The following is a 25,448-nucleotide window of genomic DNA, read 5'->3' on the forward strand; positions in this document are numbered from 1 at the left end:
GTGATTTGGCTGTAATAGTGAAATGATGCCGTATTTGGCTGTAATAGTTGATGCTATGTTGGCTGTAATAGTGAAATGATGCCGTATATTGGCTGTAATAGTGAAATGATGCCATATCTTGGCTGTAATAGTGAAATGATGCCATATGTTGGCTGTAATAGTGAAATGATGTTTATATTGTTTGTAATAGTGAAATGATGATATCTTGGCTGTAATAGTGTTTGTTATGGCTGTAATAGTGAAATGATGCCATATATTGGCTGTAATAGTGAAATGATGCCATATATTGGCTGTAATATGAAATGATGTTTATTTGGCTGTAATAGTAATATGCCATATATTGGCTGTAATAGTGAAATGATGCCATATATTCATTGTAATAGTGAAGTGATGCCATAGTGAAGATAGATAATGTTGCTGTAAATGATGCCGTATATTGGCTGTAATAGTGAAATGATGCCATAATTGGCTGTAATGGATGAAATGATGCCGCCATTGGCTGTAATAGTGAAATGATGCCGTATATTGGCTGTAATAGTGAAATGATGCCATACTTGGCTGTAATAGTGAAATGTTGCCATATAACCATTAGTTAATATGTTGGCTGTAATAGTCAATGATGCCATATATTTAATGTAAAATGATTCTGTTATGTATAGTATTTATGAAATTATTTGTTAACAGTGAATGATGCCGTATTGGCTGTAATAGTGAAATGATGCCTATCTTGGCTGTAATAGTGAAATGATTATATATTGGCTGTAATAGTGAAATGATGCCGTTGGCTGTAATAGTGAAATTGCCATATATTGGCTGTAATAGTGAAATGATGCCATAACTCTGTAATAGTGAAATGATGCCATATATTGGCTGTATAGTGAAATGATGCCATGTATTGGCTGTAATAGTGAAATGATGCCATACTGTTGGCTGTAATAGTGAAATGATGCTATAGTTGGCTGTAATAGTGAAATGATGCCATATGCGGCTGTAATAGTGAATATGCCATATATTGGCTGTAATAGTGAAATGATGCCATATGTTGGCTGTAATAGTTGATGCCATACATTGGCTGTAATAGTGAAATTGATGCCATATGTTGGCTGTAATAGTGAAATGATGCCATATATTGGCTGTAATACTGAAAATGTTATATTGGCCTAATAGTGAAATCTTCCCATTTGTAATAGTTGATGCCAATATTGGCTGTAATAGTGAAATGATGCCATACCTGGCAAGTAGTCTAGTGTTTGATGCCGTATATTATTTCATGGCAGAGTGAAATGAAGTGGCAATGTTTGCTGATAGTGAAATGATGGGGATATTGCATGTAGTTAGTGAACATGATAACTTGTTGGCTGTAATAGTGAATGATGCCTTGTTTGTGGTAATTCCGGCTGTAATAGTGAAATGATAGATGCTTAATATAGATTTTGGCTGTAATTTTGTGTAATAATGATGTGTATATCCGGCCTAATAGTTAGATGGCTGTTATATTGTCTAATAAATCAATATGCTGGCTGAAATAGCTGATGACTTTAATGGCTGGGTTGTCCTTTTGATGGTATGTGTAATAGTGAAAACATCATTATATTGCCTGCTGATATTGAAAAAATGCCGTATATTGGCTGTAATACTAAGGATATATAGAAACATATAGCGAAATTAATTGTGAAATGAGGCCATGTTAAACGTATTGATAAGGTTGGGAACCAGTTAAACTGCTTGGCTATTTTCGTTTTGAACTTTGTAATCGTTAGGTTTTTATGAATTAAAAAAAAAAATATATAACATCGATTGACATCGGAAATATTTTCCGTCAACCATGACGCACACATATTTTATTTGGGAGTATTTTAGGTAAATATTGCGTCAAATATGCAGGATTTCTGTGTCATGTGGATGAAGCACAGCAGTCAAGCAGACGACAGACGATAGGTCTCAGTGGTGGGCTCAGTTCCAAGTAGGCCAGCTAGCTGTGAGATTTCAGCCTCATAAATTGAACAAAATGCCATTCATTTTAATCAAGAGACTACTTATATTCCCATGGGATTGTTCTCACCTAGAGAACTTGTCTAGCGGGCCTATACCCGCTTGTTCGTGAGATCGTTTCATGTCATTTTATATCAGCTGGATCAGCGTGCGCATGGCATAGCAGGTGATTGCAGTGTCACTCGCAGCTGTCTGAGATACTATAGTAAATGTAACGCACATGGCATAGCCGGTTATGACGCGTGTTTGTTTAAAATTGCGGAAAGTACATCACAACTGTTTCATGGTGAAAATAGATAATTATTTAATGCCTGGTGATAAAAGTAGTGGTCGGAAAAAGCACTTCTTGAGCTTAGTGGTGGTCGGGCATGTCTTAGTGCTGGCAAGGCCAACCAGTGTGGGCAGAACGCTGTATAATGGCTGTAATAGTGAAATGATGCTGTATATTGGCTGTAATAATGAAGTGATGCTGTATATTGGCTGTAATAGTGAAGTGATGCCATATCCTATCTGTAATAGTGAAGTGATGCCATACCTTTGCTGTAATAGTGAAGTAACCCCATAGCATGTCTGTAATAGTTAAGTGATGCCATCTGTTGAATGCAATAGTAGAGCGATGTCTGTAATACTGATGCAGGAGCAATACCATCTGTTGATTGTAATAGTGGAGTGATTCCGTCTCTTGAATGTAATAGTCGAGTGATGCCACCTTTGTTGAATTAGTGTTTCTTTTACAGGAAATGATCCAGAATGCCGAGGATGCAGGCGCTAGAGAGGTAAAGGTGTTGTATGAAGGCAGACAGTGCAACAGACCAGAAGATCTAGTTAATCTGGATTATGCACCCCATGTGAAGGCATTGCAGGTAATGTTTTAAAGTGGTCAGTGTGTTATGGTAGAAGATCTAGCTAAACTAAAGCATGTATGCTAGGTGAAGGCACTGTAAGTAATGTACTGAAGTGGTCATTGTGTTGTTAACTCATCTGGTCCTAAAAGCCATGGGAACGTATGTGATGAGTCAATGTCCAGCATTTGGTGTCCGTCAACTTTTAATTTTTTTACTTCTTCTCAAGTAAAACCAAGGATGTTTTAGTAAAGCTTGGTTCAAATGATCCTATCATAGCCCTGACCAAGTGTTGTTATTTTTTGGGATGATTCGAAATCCAATATGGCAGCCCTGACCTCTAATTTGCTGAGACATTTTGAACTTTTTCTCACATTTCACCAGAAAAGATTTCAAACATTCATTGTCCAAATGGTTCCCTCTTTGGTGTGACCTAGAGTTGTTATTTTTCGGGCCAAATCAAAATCCAATATCCCTGTCAGTGAGCCCATAAGATGATTCTTGTTACAGCCTGTATATCAAAGGTCATGTCTGTGGGATGATGCATATAAAATATCCCTTGCTACCAATGGAAAAATGTAGTGGGTTTCCTTTCTAAGACTATATGTCAAAATTACCAAATGTTTGACATCCTGTAGCCAATGACTAATAAATCAATTTCTCTGGTGGTGTCGTTAAAGAAAACAAACTTTAACTTTTTAACTTGAATCAAACATGGTCCAAATGATCCTGCTATTTTTCAGGCTGATTCAAAATGTAAAATGGCAACCCTGACCTCTGATTGGTTGAGACATTTTCAACTTCTTTACAAGTTCCACCAAGCAGATTTTAACCAAACGTGGTGCAAATGATTCTCTTATAGCCATGCATTTGTTGTTATTTTTTGGCCCAATTCAAAATCCAATATGGCCATCATGTTTCACCATGTAGATTTCAACCAAACTTTGTACAAACAATTCTCTCATGACCCTGCTATTTTTTGTGACAATTAGAAATCTATTATGGCTGCCGTCGCCTCTGATTGGATTCTAGATTTTTTATTTGTTCTCAAGTTCCACCATGTAGATTGCTGCCAAAGCTGGTACAATTACCCTCTCATGACCATCACATATTTGCATCTTCATTTATTCCCAAATTATGTCACAGGTGAAATTAGAATTCACAAAATTTCTAAACTTTGGGTCACAATACATACACATCTTCATTTGTTATGTTTAATATTAAATTAGCAGTTACCAAAATGACCACCTATAATAAATCATTATTGCTACAGTTCACTTTTCAGAGGTATAGTTAGTTTAATACCAGGCGAGCGATTGAAGCTCTTGTTAAAATTAACATAAAGTATGTATTGATGTAAATTATAGTTGACAGCTAGAACAACACATGGAAACTACGCCATTCATTTAATACATTAATTATTTACAGGGCCCAGGTTTGTGTGTATTCAATGATGCAAAGTTTACAGAGAAAGACTGGGATGGAATTCAGATGATTCAATGCAGCAACAAGGAACATGATCGTCTAAAGGTCGGACGGTATGGTCTGGGATTCAAGTCTGTCTTCCATATAACAGGTATAGATTCATAAAATGACATGTAGTACCAACATATTGTTTTACAGAGATTGCCATGTATTTGCTGCCATTGTTAAAACCTTTCCAACTAACGAAGGTTTTTTACAACTAAAATTGCATTTTAAATGTAATATTACTGTCTGTTTATTCAATGTGCTAATGTTGCAGTAGCCCAAACTTCATTTCATTTCTTAACACATATTTTTTCATACTTAAAAATTGTTGGGAGGTAACAAGGACATATCCAGCAGTGTCGGATCTGACGGGGGCTGCCCCTCCCAACTTTTGCAACAGTTGTAAATGTATGCATGTATGTATGTATGTATGTATGTATGTATGTATCTATCTATTTATCTATCTATCTACACACACGCACACACACTCGCACACACACACACATACATACATACATACATACATACATATATATATATATATATTAATTTTTTACATCTGAGAATTCGAGGAATCTCTTTGGGAGCATGTCATTGGGGGCCCCTTAATGGATTTTCAAAATCCACCACTGTCCAGTAGTATTTCGTTTTGGGGGACTAAGGGAAAAGGGGCACATCAAGGGGGAAACCCAATTAATATTTTAAGCCAAAAAAAAGAGGCACTTAAATTATTATTGTTATTATTATTATATTTTGGGGGTATTTAATATTGAATGTGCTTCATTGTGTCATTCATAAGGGTGACCATTTCATCATACCTGTCCACACTATTTTTATTAATAATTTTAGAATTTTAAATTGATGTTCATCGCCATATACATTTGACACCCAATAGCTGCTGTCGGATGTATTGTTTTGTGCTGATGTATCGTCAAACATTCATTAATTCATCATTGAATATATTTCGGGGAGTGGGTCATCTGCCACGCCCCCCCAATGGATCCACGTACGAGGTCAAATCTAATTGTTGTTGTTCAAAAGGGTCTATTAATCAGAAACATATTACAATTAAATGGCAGCAAACTCAGAACAATCTCTGTGAAAAAAAGTTCAGCCACAAATAAGGATTTCAAAGTTTCTTTTTAAAAAATAAATAAGCAAATGGTGAAGTGGTCCATTCAGAATAATTGATAGAATTATACAAGTCCAATTATCACAGAAAGACATATTATACTCATGTCAGAAATGTTATGAATGCTTACAAATATTAATAGTATGACGAAACAAAACATCACATGTATGCAGAACTTAATTGTGTTTAATAACTGTAAGAGCTACATTTTTGTTTTCTTATTGTTGTATTTTTTCAACAATCAGTGTTAGTCATACATATTATTATAGACTACTGAATAAAGTAAGATGTGTCCTTAATTGAAACACACATGATCTCATGTTTTAGGATATCGCAGTTTTATGTAACATAATTATTAGCATTTGTCTGCAATGCATGTTTCCATTCATTCAAATATTTACCATTGTTTGACATTAAGTTATTGAACAATTAACCGAACATTCTCACTTCATTGCAGTTTAATCCTGGTCATTTTACCCTCAATACCAAGTTTTTAGTTAATGCAGTCGATGGATCAGAGGATTATTTCAGATTTAAAACAGCACTACATACCGAGATAATAAGCAAAATTATCCATAGTCCGTCCCACAGGAAACGCATATTTTCATACTATGGAATTTACTACAACTTATTTATGTCTGAGCCGATTGATAGTATATTTTTGTTATTTCCAAAACACGTTTGCTTTTCTTATCACGGCAAAACAAACTGAAATTATTTACAAAAAAACCCCATATTTATAGAACGATGGGGTAGACTATAGGCATACAACAAGAAATAATAACACTCATTTCCATCTTGTTGGCAATTATGACGACTCCTTGTGACCTCATCATGTATTGTCAAATGTTTTGCAAAGAGTAGTTTTAAAAGTACGGTTTCTTGTGACAATCAACTAAGTTCAAATGAACGTGACTATGACGAGCCATTGATTACACTTCAACTTTAAATTTGAAATAATCCCTTGATCCATCGGCTGATTAAAAAAAAATGGTATTGATGGTAAAAGAACCAGGGTTAAACAGCAATGAAGTGAGGACGTTCTGTTAATTGCTCAACAACTTAATCCCTTAACATTCTTTGAGCTGTTCGTTGTGGTCGTGTTTGCTGCACTGCAGTTATTGTTTCAAGTAATATTTCAATTATGCTCGGTTCGTTGTACACAAACTAATTTACACTGAAATTTACAATTTGGGACAAAATATTTTGCTAGTTTTAAAAGTTGATTTGTTATACATTACATAGTTCTTTCTATTTTATTTAAAATTTATTGATAATATATAGTGGGGAAACAAACAGGACTTTAAGACCAGTAAATGCAGTAGTGTGTTCTTAGCTTGTTTGTTCTAAATGTAATTTACTGTATATCCTCAAAAACCAGGGTGAAAAGAAATTTAAGTGTTATTTACAGCACTTGTGCTTGTAGTTAACACAGTAATGTTATAGACACCAGTAGGTTCATTTATATGTCACAGTCACAGTGGTCATTTTCAGTTGTGCCGATTTCTTTTAATGGTGTGGTTTGGGTGTCTGGGTAATTATCATATAGTAGCTAATCCGATGTTGTCAAATCGATATCCCACACTACAAATCTCACGCAGAAAATATAATTATCATATAGTAGCTAATCCGATGTTGTCAAATCGATATCCCACACTACAAATCTCACACAGAAAATATAATTATCATACATTTAGCAAATCGGATGCAAATAAGAGGATTATATTCTGTTCTGTTTTTCAGACTGGGTGTGCATTTTAAGTGGTGAGTGGATTCTCTTCATCAATCCTCATCAACCAAAAGATGAAGTCTGCTTGTTGAAAAAGCTTGACAAGTTGGACCAGAACACAAAAGATGCTGTGTCTTCATTATTTGGTGGGACGTTTGGTTTTTCTCAAGCTTGTCTTCGAAATGGGACCTATGATGGCACTTTGTTCTGGTTTCCACTACGCCAAATTAAATCTGAATTATCAGAGGATGTGTATGCAAAACGAGATATAATGAACCTATTTAAAGATTTCATGGCAGAGGCAGAAATGACCCTGCTGTTTCTAAAATCACTTGAAAGCATATCTCTTTTCAAAACACGTAGATCTTCGCCTACTGCCCAGGCCATTTTTTCAGTAAAAATAGGCCACCAGTATGTAGAAGCAGTTCACCTGGAACGGATGCAATTTAAGTCACATCTTGACAGCATTGGAAATAAATTACCATCTAAATCATATCAAAGCATATCCCACTTTTCTGTGGAGTGCACAAAGTTTAATGTCCGTCATCATCCCAAAATTACTTCACAAGACTGGATTGTGGTGAATTTCTATAAAGGAGGATCTATGTCTGACCAGCTCCGACATCTTTGTGCTGATAGTGATCTCTCATACTCACCTTATGTTGGAGTGGCCTACCCTCTGACAAACATTGATCATTTCAAGGGACATATCTTTTGTTTTTTACCCCTTAGGTCGAAAAGTACTACTGGGTTGCCTGTACATGTCAATGGATACTTTGCTTTAACGCAAGATCGACGAGAGGTCAAATGGTCTGAAGATGATGGGAAACAGGACCAGTGGAATTGTTGTCTCATTTCAGAGGTCATTCCAGAAGCGTACATCATTCTGGTAGAGGAGCTTAAGAAATACTGTCAAACAAATAATAATTCTTCTGAGGTCATTGAATTGTTTTATAGGTCATTTCCTGATTACAGAAAGGTTACTGACCACTGGAACATTTCCTTGGATCCTTTTTACAAGAAATTATTTCAAATGGCAGCATTTTTCAGCAAAGTAAACAGAGGAACATGGATTCACTGGAATTGTGTTATTCTGCCTGATGCTGAAAGTAAAACTGATATCTATGAAACTGTTACAAAGACATATTTAGAATATCAGCAGAATATTGTAGTTTTGCCAGATCACATTGTTGAAAAAAAAAAGGAAGAGGTCGCCAGTGTATGTCCTGATAGACTGTGTCAACTACTGAAAACATCTGATCGGTACAAGAACTATGCACCAGCTGAACGATTCCATCTCTTGAAATATGTTCTCAGATCATCTTCACACACCAATCTTGAAGGCTTAGCTCTGCTTCCTGTAGCTGATGGAACATTTAAGACTTTCTCAAAAAGTCCAGTCTTCTTTTGTCCAGGAAAAGTAAATTTGTTCCCAGGATTGGAAAATATTCTTGTTTGTGAACATCTAGACAGCTTTATTAAACAGAACCTTGCTAACATGGCAAAGGAAGGTATGATTTGAGCAAATATTTGTATTGATTACAAAATCATTGTTTCCAACTGGATGTTGCTAATAACATCTAAACCTTGGTTAAAGGTATATTCCTGACTTTGTATACATTGTAACAAAGATTTATTTTGTTGCTTAGACTATTAATGTCTGTAAATTTCAATGCCAGGATTGGAAAATATTCTTGTTTGTGAACATCTAGACAGCTTTATTAAACAGAACCTTGCTAACATGGCAAAGGAAGGTATGATTTGAGCAAATATTTGTATTGATTACAAAATCATTGTTTCCAACTGGATGTTGCTAATAACATCTAAACCTTGGTTAAAGGTATATTCCTGACTTTGTATACATTGTAACAAAGATTTATTTTGTTGCTTAGACTATTAATGTCTGTAAATTTCAATGCGTTTTTGGGTGTCCTGTTTTATATTTAATAAATGTTTACTATTTTATAATCATTCATATTTATTCGAAGATTGTATAATATATATAGTACGAGCGTATGAGATGTCCTATGCAAAAATCTCCAATTTGGCTTGATGCTAGAAACCAGGAAAATGTGTACATTTTAATTTGATTCATTGTATGCAGATATATTTAATTAATTTTTTTTCTTTCTAGGAGATTGTAACTTGAGAGAAGTTACAGCAGAGACATTTCCGCGACTTGTGAGAGCTTGCTTCAGACAGAACTTTGCTAATGTTGGTCCACCAGTTTTGCAGAAAGTATCAAGTAAATTAGGAGAGCAATGGCTCACAGACTTGTGGTCTTGTGCTTCAAAGCTTGGAGTGGACATGCAGTTTTCTTTATCAGAATTGCCTCTAGTACCAGAGTACAGTGAACATACAATAAAACTGCACCCTCTGATAAACCACTTCATGGTGGAATCTTTTACTGGTTTTGATACACTTCCTGCAGAGATCTCACAGTCTATGCAGAAATTAGGTGTTGTTGTTTTGCCACATGTTCCTGACTATATTCAAGATGTGTTACCTGTTGGTGTTGACATTCAATTTCCCAGTGCACAGGGTGTCAATAAGGTATTATCTGGTCACATTTCAAAAGAAAAGATAGAACATTTCAACCGCTCAGCAGAGGATTCTGTGAAGGAAATCTTTGTAGAATATCTAGCGTCGGGCAAAGAGATAATCCCAGATGCCAAAGAAACCCTAAAGCATTTGAAATTATTTAAAAATACAGAATGTTCACAAAGAAGTACATCAATCACTGAGTTGGATAAAATGGCTCCAAAAGAAAAAATCCCAGTAGCATATCCATCACTGTATTTGACTAGTGAATCTAACCCATCACGTGGTATAGCCATACAACTTGGAGCTAAAGAAATTTCAATGATCCAACTTATTTGTGAAGTACTAGACATCATGGCTTCCTCAAATCAGAAACAGTACAATAGCAACAATATTAAAAACTTTGTGCTGTATCTTTTTAAATATAGTGATCTTTATCTCACTATAAAAGCAATTAAACAAAAAGCATCTAAGATCCGATTTGTGCCGTCTTGTACAAAAAACACATTATGCAAAGCTAATGAATTGTTTGATCCAAGAATTCCTTTTCTCAAGAATCTATTTTATGGTGAGGATGTGTTCCCCAGTAAAACATATTGTGAGTCCAATTTTTTGAATGGGTTAAAAAAGCTTGGATTGAAAGATGAACAGAAGGTTACACTAAAAGATGTACGTAATTCAGCTATGGTAACTGAAAGTATTCTTGGTAAAACTGATGAACAGAACAGGGTGATCACAAAAGCAAGATACATTTGGAAAGCATGTGAGAAACGTAACATCTCAGACATCAAATCCACTGAACTTATGTCATCTCGTTGGATACCAGTTCTAAAAAAAAGACCTTCAGCATACCCAAAACATCTTCCATTTGCTGGTGAAAATGAGTGTCCTATAGGCAGGCCACAGGATATGTGTCATTTCACTCACTTGTCCTTAGTAGGATCTATCAGAACAGTAACAAATGATACAGTGCCCAACGAATTTGCTTCTTTATTTCAATCCCCACCTGAAGAAGTGGTTCTTGATCATTTTGAAAATATAATAAACAGTTATACTGCAGATGAACATCCTAAGTACATAGCGCAGTTGGATGATGTGTACACATATTTCAGGAATAGTCAGCTTTCATCTGAAGGACAGATCAAATTGACAGCCATGAAAGTAGTGTGGGCTGGAGAAAATGCTGAATTTGTTCAAGCAGAAAAAGTCTGGATAGATCAGTTACCATCAGATGTTGATTTAACTCCTTATCGATTTCCAATACCAAAATCTTTGAAACATTTCAGTGATCTGTTTTGTCAAAATGGTGCACCAATAAACCAAACAGTTAAGATGTTACTTGATGTGTTGACTGAAATTCAACAAAAATATGAAAATTGGGCTGATCAGCAGTCAGTGTCACATGATTTTAATCTGGTTATAACCATCCTGGATGCCCTTAAAACGAGAAGTTGTATTGACAAGAAGAAAATCCTTATTCCAGTACATAATAAAGACGACAGGCTCATACTTAAGCAAGTTGAGGTTTGTGTATACTGTGAATCATATCAGATGTCAGATGATGCTGACAAAAAAGGTTATGAAAGTGAAGACGTTTATTTTGCTAACATCTCTTCAGATCTAGCTAAAGACCTTGGGGTTCGTATTTTGACAAATCCATTAATGGATGCTACAGAAGAAATTGATATGAATTTTGGTCAAACAGAACCTTTGACTCGAAGGCTGAGAAATCTTCTATGGGAATATACAGATGGTTTTTCTGTTCCAAAGGAGATAATACAAAATGCAGATGATGCTGGGGCAAGTGAAGTTAATTTTCTCTATGACGAAAGAGAAAACATAAATGCAAGAACCAATTTAATTAACCCAGGAATGTCTTCCTTACAGGGACAAGCATTATGGGCACAGAATGATGCCCAGTTTTCAAAATCTGATTTTGATAACATAACAAAGCTAAGTGGAGAAACAAAAATGGATGATGCTACGAAAATTGGGAGATTTGGACTAGGTTTCAATTCTGTCTACAACTTGACTGATGTTCCAAGTTTTATAAGTGGAAACAATGTAGTCATATTTGATCCACACGAGAGCTACCTTGGTAGTGCAGGCATGAAGGCAGATCTCACAAAACAGAAAAACAAATCTATGTTGTGTAAGATGAAGGATCAATTCGAACCATTTCAAGGAGTGTTTGGTTGTGATCTCTTACAACGTGATTCTCAGACCATGTATGCTGGCACATTGTTCCGATTTCCACTGAGAACAAAACTACAAGCACAACAAAGTCAAATCAGTGACCTATGCTATTCTTCATCTGAGATGAAAAGATTCCTTGAGATATTTATATCTAATGCTGGAAACTTGCTGCTCTTTTGTCAAAATGTGAAAACTGTCAGAATGTATCATTTGCGAAAGCGCGTGTCTGATCCTTCAAAGGCAACACTTCTGGTAGAAGTGAGGAAAAATGTAGACTGCAACAGTAAAATTGACTCTGGTTCAGTTTTGAAGTATTTTACAAATGTCTGGAAAAAGAAATGTCCGGAGAAAAATATTGGCACCTGTGATATTGTTAATGAGCATATCAGTATAATGCTGTCTGTATTTGATGCAGCCTCTAAAGTGTGCAACATTTCGTCAGAAAATAGTCAGGTAAAGTGGATTGTTGCTTGGGTACTTGGATGGAGAGAATCCGCACAAATGGCACTAACAGTGAAACTCCGAGGACTTTTACCAGTTGCAGCTGCAGCAGTGCCCGTTTTTAAAATTCAAGGCCATGATGTTCTGGGTCCCGTTTCAGACTGTCCTGAGGGATTTTACAAGGAAGGTCATCTGTTTTGTTTTCTGCCAATACCAATTAAGAGTTGTGTGCAATTACATATAAATGCAGCATTTGCACTGACACATGACAGAAAACATCTTTGTTCCAGATCTGAAGATGAAAAATCTGAATCCACTGAAGCTAAGTGGAACGAAGTTCTTCTATCAGATGCAGTACCATCAGCAGTGATCTGTGTACTTGAAGATTTGAAACGGATTGGTGATGTTGATGCTGAAATCTTCTACAAATTGTGGCCAAAGAGTGAAATGCAATGGGGCATACTTTTTAGAAGATTTTATGAATTTGTTGTTATAGAAAGACCTGTTCTGTTTGTATACAATGGAATGTGGGTTGATTTTGAAAACACACTGGTTTTAGACCCACAGTTACGTTTTGCAGATAATGTAGGAGAATCAGCCTTTAAAGCATTTGAATATTATTATAAGGGACAGCTGACAGTAATAGATCTTCCTAGAGAAATCATCAAATGTTTTGTTGATGCAGGATTTGAGAAAGAGTTAAAGTCACATGTTTGGTGCACAGAAAAGTTTTATGAAGAGCTCTTCTTTCCCAAAGTAAGTGACAGCTACTGGCGAAAGAAAAATCGGGACAGGGATTGTTTGGTAATATTTGCCATAAAATTTGCCTTCAAATATAACAATGCAAAAATGAAAACAGTCCTCAAGAAGACTCGATGCATACCAACTAGACCTTACGGAAGACTCAAACAACCAAAAGAGTTGGTTCATCCAAGTGGAAAGACATCTTGTTTGTTTCGTGATTCTGATGAAGTTTTTCCATTAATATACACTAACGGGTTTTGTGCTTCAAACATTCTTTCATTTCTCGGTGACCTTGGTATGCAAAACAAAGAGTTGTACTGGAGTGTTGTACCTGAAAGAGTTCAATCTATAAATGGATTATATGAAGAAAGCAGTGAAGCTGCAATTGAGAGATGCAGACTTATTTTACAATACCTTGAGGAAAAGGTACAGCAGAATGTGCATGTTCATTTAGTGAACAGATTTAAGAACTGTCCAAATCCTATCAAAGACCAGATGAAATGTGAAAAGTTTTTGCCCATTAAGCAGAAACCACTGAACTGGCCAACCGTTTGGCATAGTACTGAAGATAAAGCCAAGCTGGGATCACCTCAGTTAATGTGTTTTCCAGAATGTATTCATATTGTTTGTTCAAATAAACTCATCTTGGATTCAAAATCACTGGATGTAACTTTAACCAGGAAAGTTCTTGAATGGTTTGGTGTGCGGTCCAAAGTTGATATTCCAGTGTCTGATGTTGTTGAACATTTGTTAACAATCTCAGTGACCAAACGCGAAGAACTTAAGACATCTGCATTAGAAAAGCTGGCATCTACATGTTCAGATGTATATACTCATCTGAATAAAGTCTGTTTATCCAAGAACAAAAATGAAAAGGCTATAATATTAGAAAAGCTATATAATAATCCAGTCATCCTACAAGGTAAAACATTCATCAGATCAGAGCAGATAGCATTTACCTGTAACGTTGATTGTAATGCATTGAAGCCATATTTGTACAAAGTTGATGAACGTGCACAAAAACAGTATGGGATATTTTTACAAAGCGTTGGCGTCAAAAAAACTTTTAAACCAACAGATGCTGTAAATGTTATGATAAAACTATCACAAAATTGTGGAAAAAAGCCATTATCAAAAACAGAACTTAACTGTTGTGAAAAAGCAGCCAGCCTTTTGGTGCAGCTTATAGAGAAAACAACTACTTGGACCAACAGAAAACCTGGATATGTTGGAGAAATGTTTAAATCACTGTATCTTCCAGATAACAGAAGAATTCTACATCCATTCTCTGAACTTTGTTTGGATGATTGTGAGTGGCTCCAGTCAAGTTCTGTGAAGTTTTTGCATCGTTGTATGTCAGGGAAAGTTGCATATGCTTTTGGAATTAGGACTAGAAGACAGGAAGACCTAAAGTCACATTCTGTACCATTTGTTCAGGAATTTGGACAGTCTGAGGCTCTGACTAACAGGCTGAATAGAATCCTAGATGGATATCCATGTGACTCTTCTCTCATGAAAGAACTCCTGCAGAATGCTGATGATGCTTGGGCATCAGAACTGATGTTTATTAAAGATTTCAGAACCCATCCTTGTGAAAGAATATTTGATGATAGATGGAAGCCATTGCAAGGTCCTGCATTGTGTGTTTATAATAACAGCTATTTTAAACAAAAAGATCTGGAGGGAATCCAGAACTTGGGTTGTGGCAGTAAAGCAGGTGATCCACTTAAGACAGGCCAGTATGGAGTCGGATTTAATGCTGTGTACCATTTGACAGATGTTCCAACCTTTCTGACCATGGGACCAGAAACTGAAGAGACTCTTTGTATCCTTGACCCCAATTGTCTATACACTCCCACTGCTAGACCAGGTATTCCAGGAGCAAGATTTAATGGAATACTACAAATGCGCAAGTCATACAAAGACATATTTTCATGCTTCCTTGAAGATAAAATTCCACTACAGCCACAAGGTACGTTGTTTCGGTTTCCACTTCGTACTGAAGAAATGGCCAGACACTCAAGTATTTCCAAGAGAATGATGTCTACAAGGAACATAGAAGAATTACTGGAGTCCTTTACAGCTGATATGGCAGAATCGCTTCTGTTTCTTCATAACATAAAAAAGATTACTGTAGCATCCATACAAAAAAATGGAGATAAACAAGTTGAACATGTTGTTAAAACATCAACCGATCCTGAAAATGTTAAGAAAATACACCAGCATTTTAACAACCTTTGTGAGAAGGTGAAACAGGCAAGAACTGAGAATATGGATTTGAGGCAGTTAGATGAAGAAAAGGTTTCGGTAAACCTAAAAATAATAATAACAAACAAAGAGAAGAAGAAGAAGAAGAAACAACGAGAACAAGAGTGGTTGGTTGTTCATCAATTTGGGTTTGCTGCAAATTATGATTTACCAGAGGAAATAGATTCAGCCTGGAAGAGAAAGGAAATCAAGTTGTTACCCAGAGGTGGAGTTGCTCTTCGTCTTGACAAGCCATTTGAACAATGTGACAAGAAAGTATTTTGCATGCTTTCACTGCCAATTGAAACTGGCTTACCAGTGCACGTCAATGGACACTTTGCCCTCGACCATGAAGCCAGGAGGAATTTGTGGCATGGTGCTAGTGATCTCCGGTGTGTATGGAACGAACACATAGTAAAAACACTAATAGTACCAGCATATCTTACAGCTATACAGAATGCACAGGCCTTGTGTTTAAATGACCAAACCCCAAGCAGTATCCATCACTGCCTAAAAAAATATAACAGTCTGTTTCCAGATACCAAGAAAGTTAAGGAAGAATTCTGGAACACATTGGTATTTTCTCTTTATAAAGAGTTGACACAAAATGAACTCAAAGTATTTGCAGTAATTACTAACACACCCAGTGTTAAATGGGTTTCTGTATGTGTCAGCACTGGATTTCCAGGTTTTTTCAGCAATCTTGATTCATATTTCTTGGAATCAAATACACATATTCCCTCTGATAGTCCCAATTCCTCAAAGGTCATGAGCGATTGCACCAATGAAAATGAAACACTTCCACCAGGAGTAAAACTGGTTAGCTTATTGAAAGACATAAACATGAAAGTTATTGATGCACCGTTGTGGATTTATGAAAACTTTTGTGCTGCTGGTGTAGCTGACAAAGTTCAGTGTGTAACACCAAAAAATGTCATTAGATTTCTGAAGTCTTGTAAATCAGAAAATGAATCTGATGGGTGCTATCTAGGTGAAATGCCTCAGCAAGTAAAAAACACTTCATTTCAGAATGCAGAAACTGTAAAATTTCTCATTACCTTCTGTCAGAAAGATGAAACGTTTAATTCTGAAATAGTTGGTCTCCCATTGTGTCTGTCGAATTCATGTCATTTGGATGTTTTCAACACTGAAAATCCAATCCTTGTAACAAAGTTCTGTGATGTTATTAAAGGTTCTCCAGACAAATGCCTTCATAAAGACATTGCTAGTTTGTTTGAACAGTTTGCAAAATCCTGTCCAGCTCTGAAAGAAATGACAATTAATGACTTGTCCACATTGCTGCCCGACACACTAGATCAAGATGTGTTTAGATCTGACTCAGCAGTTATGTGGAATGATGGAGATACAAATCTACCTACCAAGAAGTGGATAATCCGATTTTGGATGTTCCTGTATGACCAACTGCATATTCAAAATAACCTGTCTCTGGAGGATTTTGGAGAATTGAAGGAGTGGACCTTATTGCCATGTAAGGTTACCATGAAGAACACAAAGGAAGCAACAGACACATACCAGAATGAACTGTATCCAATTAAGAAAGCTAAATGCATAGTCAATCTCCAAAATCCCCCATCTGTTAAATTACAGAAGGCAATGAAAACACTTGCTTTACCATTCTTTGATTCTGAGTTTTTAAGTGATGATGTTTCTTCATTTGCATCACGTCTTGTTGCAAATTGGGAAAATATACACAACATGTTAATTGCTTTGTCCAGTCATACATATGGGAAGAACTACCCCTCTGTTAAAAATGGCCGTACTTTGCTGAAATATATTTATGACAACTTGAAGGACAACATTAATACATATCTCGACATTGAAATGTTAAGAAAATTACCTTTCTTTGGTACATTGTTTGAATCAACCTTGCCATTAGTGGATTGTGACCAACCATTGTTTGTTGAGAGTCAATGGTCTATTCCTAGAGAAGGACTGAAAGCCTGGAGTCTAGAAACCAACACAACACTTTTCCAGTCTCAAAACAGTCTTAAAAACTTGTATTCATTGATGAACATAACTGTACTTACAGCACATGATTTCTATACTGGTTGGCTTTTACCCCGTTTCAGGCACCTTCCCAAAACTGCAATATGTATCCACTTACAGTATATTAAAGATACTTTGTTAAGTTCAGAATACCTGTGTGAACAGAAAATGGACAAGGAGAAACTTATAACACTGTTGAAAGGATTGCCCTTTATAGAAAAGAGAGATGGAACTTATAGCAAAGCCAGTGAATTCTTCAGCAACAAAAACAAAGTTTTTATAATGTTTAAGCAAACTGAATTTCCTCCAGAGCCTTACAATGAGAACGAGTGGCATGACTTCCTGGTTCAAGCAGGCATGGTAAAGAATGTATCTGTACCACTTTTTATCCAGTTTGCAGAGACAGTTGAATTAGAAGGAAGAGAATGCATAACTGAGCAGGTGAAAGCTATGTCAGAAACACTGGTTTGGTATTTGAAATATTCGAGACACTATGTACTGGAAAAGAATTTGCTTACAAAGGTAAAAATGATCAGGTTTGTAATTCCATACTGTGTAGAGACACAAGAGGAACAGGGAACTGAAATGACTAGCATTTATCCACAGTATGAAAGGGCAAAAACACTGGTTGCATTTGGAAATTCTTTGTCATCAGAGCACTGCTGTGTTGGATGGTCCAATTGCACTATGTATGCAAAAGAAAACAAAGATAGTTTTTTGGAACTTAATAAAAATGGCTCGATTCCAACAAAAGATGTTTTCATTTTGCACATGAAAAACATAACTAGATCACTCAAAATTGCTCAAATCTACAACTTGCGTGGTGAAAAAAAGAAGAAAATGCAGTCTCTCCTCCAGGTGGTTTTCACCAAATGCTACCATTATATTCAAAATAATTATGTTGATGGCATAAGAGATGAATTGAAGACATACTCAGTAATTTATCTGGAGGATTCCAATCGTATGGTGAGAGCAGGTGAGGTCATCATTGATCTCTCTGATGATGAAGCTGTTGATGGGTATATCTACAAAGCTCCTCTATTCTTTGGGCAGTTTATGGGTGCATTTGAAAAATTAGGATCATCTAAAAAAGTAACTGCTAATCATTATGCTCAAGTTCTGGAAAGTATGTATTCAAATACAAAGGGCAAAAAGTTACATCCAAATGAATTGAAGACCGTGCAAAAGGCAGTATGCAAACTATTTGAGTGTATTCAGAAGAATAAGGATGTGTGTGCACGGTCCATATCAGTACCTTGTCTCTATCTTCCAAACCAGCATGCTCATCTTGAAGATGCAAGTAAGTTAGTAATGATAGACAATCATCATTTGAATAAAAGAGTCAAGTCACTGAACCTCTGTTATTTAATTGATTTTAAACGTCTAGAGTTGGGCAGATTAAATCCAGTTACTGATATTGTTTCTCTCCCAGAAAGGTATAGACCACAGATTTTAAGCAGATTGGTTAAAGAGCATGTCACCCCAGAATGTAAGGAAGAAGCACGTACTGGAAATGTATCACGTTCCATTTTAGAACACATTCAGTCACCTGCATTTATCACCGGAGTAATCCGTTTAATCAGTGACAATATGCATCCAGAAGGAATAACAGATGAAAAAGCCAAAGAAACAGAAACAACTCTTTTGAAATTAGAGGTACTAGAGGTCTCAGACTTAAAAACGTTCTTAAGTTGTTCAAGAAAAACTGTGGATGGCAGCATAAATCAGAGAAAATGGTTTTACGAGAAACAATTCAAAGAACAGTCACAGTTATGTGGATCATACTGTATATATTTGGATAAGGAGTACTGCCAGAAATTCAACACAGTATACCGTGATATTGCAAGAGCCATCAATAAAATATTGCCTTCTAAAATTGGACGAATTGACTGTCTTTCAGAAATGCTGCTTATATCTTCAGCAAGTGACATTTCTTCTCTGCTCGACATGGAGGAAATAATACCTTCAAATTATAAAATAACAAAACCTGCAACAGTGTTTCCATCACCAGGATCATTAATACCCGAGGAATTTCACTGTATGCTTGACAATAACTTTGATTTGTTATCTGTAGGTGAATATGTTGGCCTTGAAGTGTATGATCCAGTTATTGAGGATAGGAAGGGTGAACCAGAAAAGACATCAACAACTACTGAATCCTCAAATCCAGTTTTTATTTATGCTGTTGTTAAGGAGATTTTAGAGGACAATGTTTATCCCATGATGGTGAAGTATCGAGTTGAAGTTGGAGAAGGCAGGCAAGAGGACATTCTTGGTGCAAAGTTGTACAAATTCATCAGGGACCAAAGCAGTGTAGAAGTAGAACTTGTTCCATCCACTTCTTCGGCAACTTCAGAAGGTGTTCCCACTCTTGATCTGGAAACTATACTGAAAGAAATCAGACAAACTTTGAAAGAAGCCTGGCATAGTTTGGAAGAACCTGACCGAAAGAGAGTGATAAAACGATTGTATCTGAGATGGCATCCAGATAAGAATGACCCAAGCATGAAAGACATCTGTACCAAAGTGTGTCAGTACATTCAGCTTTACATGAAGAAACTAAACAATGGTGAAAGTATTGATAATATCACTGAGCATAATTTCAGCGAAGAGCCGCCATTTAAGCGTAGAAAGTATAGACATAGGAGAGATGATGATTCTTCATTTTTTGACTTTATGAATACAAGATCTAGGTCACATAGACAACATTATAAAACTTATAAAGAACATAAAAGCCATGGACAGAGCTCATCATTTGACTTTGGTTCAGCAAGTGACAGTTTCCATTCAGCTACAAGAGAGAATGCATATCCACATCGTCCAGAAGCAAAACGATGGTTAAGACAAGCCAAAGCAGATCTTGATGCAGCAGCAAAAGGACTTTCAAACCCATCATACAATGCATTCAACTGGATCTGCTTTAAATCTCACCAGGTTACATGTATTTTATTATAATAAACATTTGACTTAGGGAATACAGTAACATCACTAATGGTCATGTAATAATCTCTTATGTAATATTAAAATATGCATGCAATAACACCAGTGTATAATATGCATACAGTAATTTCAGTATTACATGGTACTAAATGCCTTATTGTGTCTTAATTTAAAGCTGACATATTGAGAACAATTGTTTTATTTATAACCATTTACTATAGACCATGCATCCACATTAGGTTCCTTACCATAGTACATATCATTCTTTGAAACACGAATATAATTTTCTGCTTTAACATTTTATGTTTTTTAAGAAGGGATAACAATCATTGAGAGAATTACAGACTGACATTCTGTTTATCATAACTCTAATTTGCTTCTTTTTTTTTTTCTGTTTTCTTATTTTTTTTCAGGTGTTTTTTTTTATATTGGAATCTGAATTAAATCAGAAATAATATTTCATTCACTTTCAGCTCATCCACACTTAGAATTAGAATCTCTCTCTCTCTCTCTCTTTCTCTCTCTCTCTCTCTCTCTCTCTCTCTCTCTCTCTCTCTCTCTCTCTCTCTCTCTCTCTCTCTCTCTCTCTTTGGGTTTTTTTGTGTGTGTTTTTTTTTTAACAGATTCAGAATCTGAATTAAAGGAAGGGACAATTAAGGCATTTGGCCTGGTATGCATATTCAACGATATATAATGCACATTATTGCTTAATACCAACAAGTATAATCGTATAGTTAATTAATAAATCGGTTAAATGTGACGGCTATTATATATAATGGGCACAGCTATTTTGTACCATCTCACTGAGTTACGCCCTCTGGCGAGCTGGTGGTTACGTAATACTTAACGCGTAACGTCAGGAATGAGCCTTAGAACTAGAGAAACACAATCTACCTATTTTTTGCGGGATGATATATAGTCATACATTGCAATGTTCTGTAATAATACACATCCCAATAAGCCAGTAATAAGTATATTCAGCACTATATATATCTTATTTTTCAATACAAAATAAAATACCATTGTCAAAGTCGCTACACAACTAGTATAAATGTTTTGTCCATGCATTAACCTACGTACTAAAATGATACACGGTCTATGCTGTTAGTTGCTTCTACCTGTGATTCCCAATTGGCCAATTAATTGACACTGTCTAGACATAAAAATGCATACCGGCGTTGTGGAATATTACCTATCGCCCCTAAAATGGTAATGGACATGGTTTATTACTGTAAATAGTTCTGTAAAACTATTGATTAAGTAGACTGTTCCATCTAAAACCACAGAACTGACCAATTACGTAGTCTCAAAGAAAAGAAAATTATCACTTGGGTATCGTGGGTTGTCGTTTTTGCTCCAACGTAGCATATCAATAGGCCTAATAGTGTATATTTTTCCTTTGGATTATTTAACAGAGAAAAATACTATAACCCCATTTTGTTCCGTTAATGCAACTTGAAATATATTTAGTTAAATAGTTTATTATAATACTACGTCATTCATGCTGTTTTACAAGTCAGGTTGATCAAAGAGAAGCGCCTTGTCGAAAATTACTGTTTTTGTTTACACTACATACAGGAGATGGTCAGGAGCTGAGTCACTTCGCCCCAAGCTATACCACCGGACGTCACAAAAACGAAACAAAATGGCTGCCCCCAGTTAGCAGGAATAATCATGGTTTTTTATTAACTCTAAAATTACGCGTTTTTCATTTGCTAAATTGTCAGTATGTGTTGGTGGTCCGGGTATGCATCTTTCCAACACATAAGGCTCTTGTTTGGGTTGACCCTACCTTTAAATCAGAGATATTACTTCAACATCAGCTTGTAGGGTTTGTTTTTTCAAAATGGCTTATGGCCATGTTTGCTGAAATGGAATATACACACAGTGTATATTTCAAGTCATGAATATGAGCCATTTGACTCTGCATTTAATATACGTAGGTCAACTGTCATGCAGCTTTGCATTTTAAAACTTTATTGTAAACATTTTGTATTTAAATTTTATATATTGACGTCCAAAAGAAACTACCACTACTAGTTTCTTTTGGACGTCAGTATATTATTAAAAGATGTTGTAACATTGTAAGGCGAAATTGTGATTTTAAAGATCTCTGTTTTATTTTTGCACATTGTTACAGGCAGCAGAAAAAGCTTTAAAAGCCATGTGTTATAACGAAAATGCTGGATGTACAGACAGGATCAGAAGTCACGACCTTCGTTCTATTGCACGGAACTTGATGGATGCTTCCAGCCAGTTGTTGTCTGCTGTGGCTGACCTAGAAATCCTTGTTGTTGACTTCAACCGAATGAGGTATCCAGATCGTCTTTCATTCCCAGCGATTCCTTCTGAAGTCTACAGCAAAGAAACAGCTCAGAAGGCTTATGAACTTGCAAACATTATTGTACGTCATGCAGAAGAAAATATTTCTTAGAAGTGGCATACATATCAGGAAGATTATTACAGGTGAAAAAACAAATCAGTGAATGAATGTTTAATGACACCCTCGAACACAATTGCTGGCTGGTTCAGCCTGACCAGTATTTAATTAATATTTACCATACTACTTGATGTCGTTCTCCAGTTTGAAGTATGTATGTATATATGTATACATATATGTATATATATATGTATGTATATATATATGTGAGTGTGTGTGTGTATATGTATCTGATTCTGAAGCAAGGTTTATGAGTTTGAATAAATAGGAATAGGATTAAATAAAATGTGTTTAATTTTCCCTGATAATTTTATCATACAAAAACAATAGACCAAAAACAATTTGATTTCAAAAACAAATTATAATATATATATGTGTGTGTGTGTGTGTGTGTGCGTGCGTGCGTGTGTGTGTGTGTGTGTGTTATAATTTGTTATATATATATTGGAATTACTGTTAACTGCCAGGGAGAAACAACACACCGAAGGCAATTTTTTGCAGCAAATCAGCATGGCAGAAAGGTTATATTTTGCTGTATGTAGACATATATCAAAAGCACAAATGTTAAATACTAGCAGATAATATACACCAGGTATATACAGTTTGCCATTGTTGAGGAGCTTTATTGACAGCAGATATTTTTAACCAATGGTAGAAAAGTGCGTCGGTGATGCTCCCTATCTACGGCAATTGATATATCAACGACAGCAATTAAAGTTCGAGCCCTGCAATAGTGTATTTTCTAGGAGCCTGCCACAAACACAAATTGTATCCGTGGTATTGGACACTGTAGGAACCACAAAATCATTCTCTGCCTGGGTCGGCATTATATGAAAAAGATTGATAGTCTGGTTTAGGAAATACATCTTCATTTACAAAATATATCAAAATACTGAAATGCCTTTTAAAATCTTTTTTTGATGATTAAAAGTAGGTTGACCTGTGTGGTATTTAAATATTTCATTGGTTGGACGTTACATGTTAATTTTATTACCAAATTCTAACAACTGTGCATGTCATTTGTTGCCATTTATATAAATTATAAAGGGTTTTGGTCAATTTATATTGATTTTCTTTTTTGGCGGGGGGAGGTGGGTGTATTCTGGTACCAAATAACTGTACTTACTAAAAATAACAGTCTCATAACTCTCACAACATTGTACTATTTTTCACAGAATATCTTCTGACAGAAATTGTATTGAAATGTATGTAAAAGTGAAATGTGGTACATGCGTGTGCAACTGGAAGTGCAATGGTTAAGACATCAGGGATATGGCCAGGGCTTTTTAATCTAATTTGGACACAGCAGGTTTTACAGTCTTCTGAGCAAAGTGAGGTCTTTTTAGCAACAGTTATTGTATAAGAACGTGTATGTATGTATATATATATATATATATATATATACATATATAATGCATGATATGATCAAAACTTTTAATTATGTATTTTATAATCTACTGCATCACACTGCCACAATGTTTATCACCTTGACTTTGGTGTAATCTAAGAACCTGGTGGCCTGCATTAAAATAAATGGAGAACGGTCATTTGCACATGTAGGTTAACCAGGGGGTTACCATATGCCAAGATTTTAACATTTTTTAATAATGTAATTTTCACAAAGTTGACAGTATTGGATCGAAACTGCTGGAAAATGTCCTTTATGGTATAGAGTGTTGAGCTCTTTGAGGGAAGGAAGCAATATTTTAACAACATACACTGTACTCAACATAGTGGAAACAGTTGTTGAGTGTGTGTGAGTGTGTGTGGATGTCACATCCCTGCCTGTGGAAACAGTTGTTGAGTGGGGGGGGGGGGGGGGTCGGCAGGATTTAACGTAACTGGTCAGTAGAGCACTCGTCTGAGGTGCTTGGTCATAGGATCAACCCCCTCTCCTCGGATTGTCGATTTTTTCCATCTTAACCATTGCTCCATGACTGATATATATCAAATGCCATGGAATGTGCTGTTCTGTCTGTGGAAAAATACATATAAAAGATCCAAGCTACTAATGGACAAATATCATGTCACAATTACAAGTTTTTAGATATCCAATAGCCGATGATTAATAAATCAATGTTCTTTAGTGGTATCATTAAACAAAACAATTTGTTTTAAAGTCCTTGTGATTTTTTTTTCAATTTCAGATTGTGATGGATGTGATGATGAAGTATGTCGAAGGTCCTATGAAAATACATGTACTGAGAAAAACATTCATCAAAATGCAGCACTGGGTACTGATACTTGTAGTGGGAAATATATATACATCGTTTCACTTGGATCACTGTTTGCTTCATGTACACTGTTTATTGATTATGAGGTGTACAAAACATGATGTTGAACAATTTCAATGTTTGTCAGGCCTCTAAATTGAAATTCTGTGTAACCATTATGCTGGGAAAAAAATCTTGTAACCAATTTCCATTTGTTTAACCTATTCTGATTTGTGTCTTAAATTTAATGTGTGAACCAAAAAAATAGGTTATTCCAAACAAGACTTGCGTAAACAAAACAATCATTCACACAATTTCAGAGGCCCATTTATTGTGTTAATTGAAGTGAAATATATCACTGAATATTCTTGTCAAACTTTAATGTATGGCATGAATTGTTTTGGACAAATGTGTGTTGCTGTACATGAATTACTAAGCATTTTAAGGATTGTTTACCATTACTTACCTGTTCAGTGATATACATTTACATGTATGTAGTGTTTTATGTTCATTT

General features: G+C 35.7%; 1 protein-coding gene across 1 annotated transcript in view; it reads left to right on the plus strand.

Moving 5' to 3' along the window:
- Positions 1–24,995, plus strand: part of LOC121383809 (sacsin-like) — a 65,041-nt gene extending 40,046 nt beyond the window's left edge. The window contains exons 4-10 of the mRNA XM_041513907.1: positions 2,730–2,855; positions 4,263–4,410; positions 7,180–8,682; positions 8,845–8,919; positions 9,300–20,275; positions 22,422–22,747; positions 24,869–24,995. Of these exons, the coding sequence (XP_041369841.1) occupies positions 2,730–2,855; positions 4,263–4,410; positions 7,180–8,682; positions 8,845–8,919; positions 9,300–20,275; positions 22,422–22,715 (13,122 nt within the window). The 3' untranslated portion in view covers positions 22,716–22,747; positions 24,869–24,995. The remainder of the gene's footprint in view (positions 1–2,729; positions 2,856–4,262; positions 4,411–7,179; positions 8,683–8,844; positions 8,920–9,299; positions 20,276–22,421; positions 22,748–24,868) is intronic.
- The last annotated feature ends 453 nt before the right edge of the window (positions 24,996–25,448 follow it).

Source organism: Gigantopelta aegis, chromosome 10 (assembly GCF_016097555.1).
Source record: "Gigantopelta aegis isolate Gae_Host chromosome 10, Gae_host_genome, whole genome shotgun sequence".
In the NCBI taxonomy this organism is placed as follows: domain Eukaryota; kingdom Metazoa; phylum Mollusca; class Gastropoda; order Neomphalida; family Peltospiridae; genus Gigantopelta; species Gigantopelta aegis.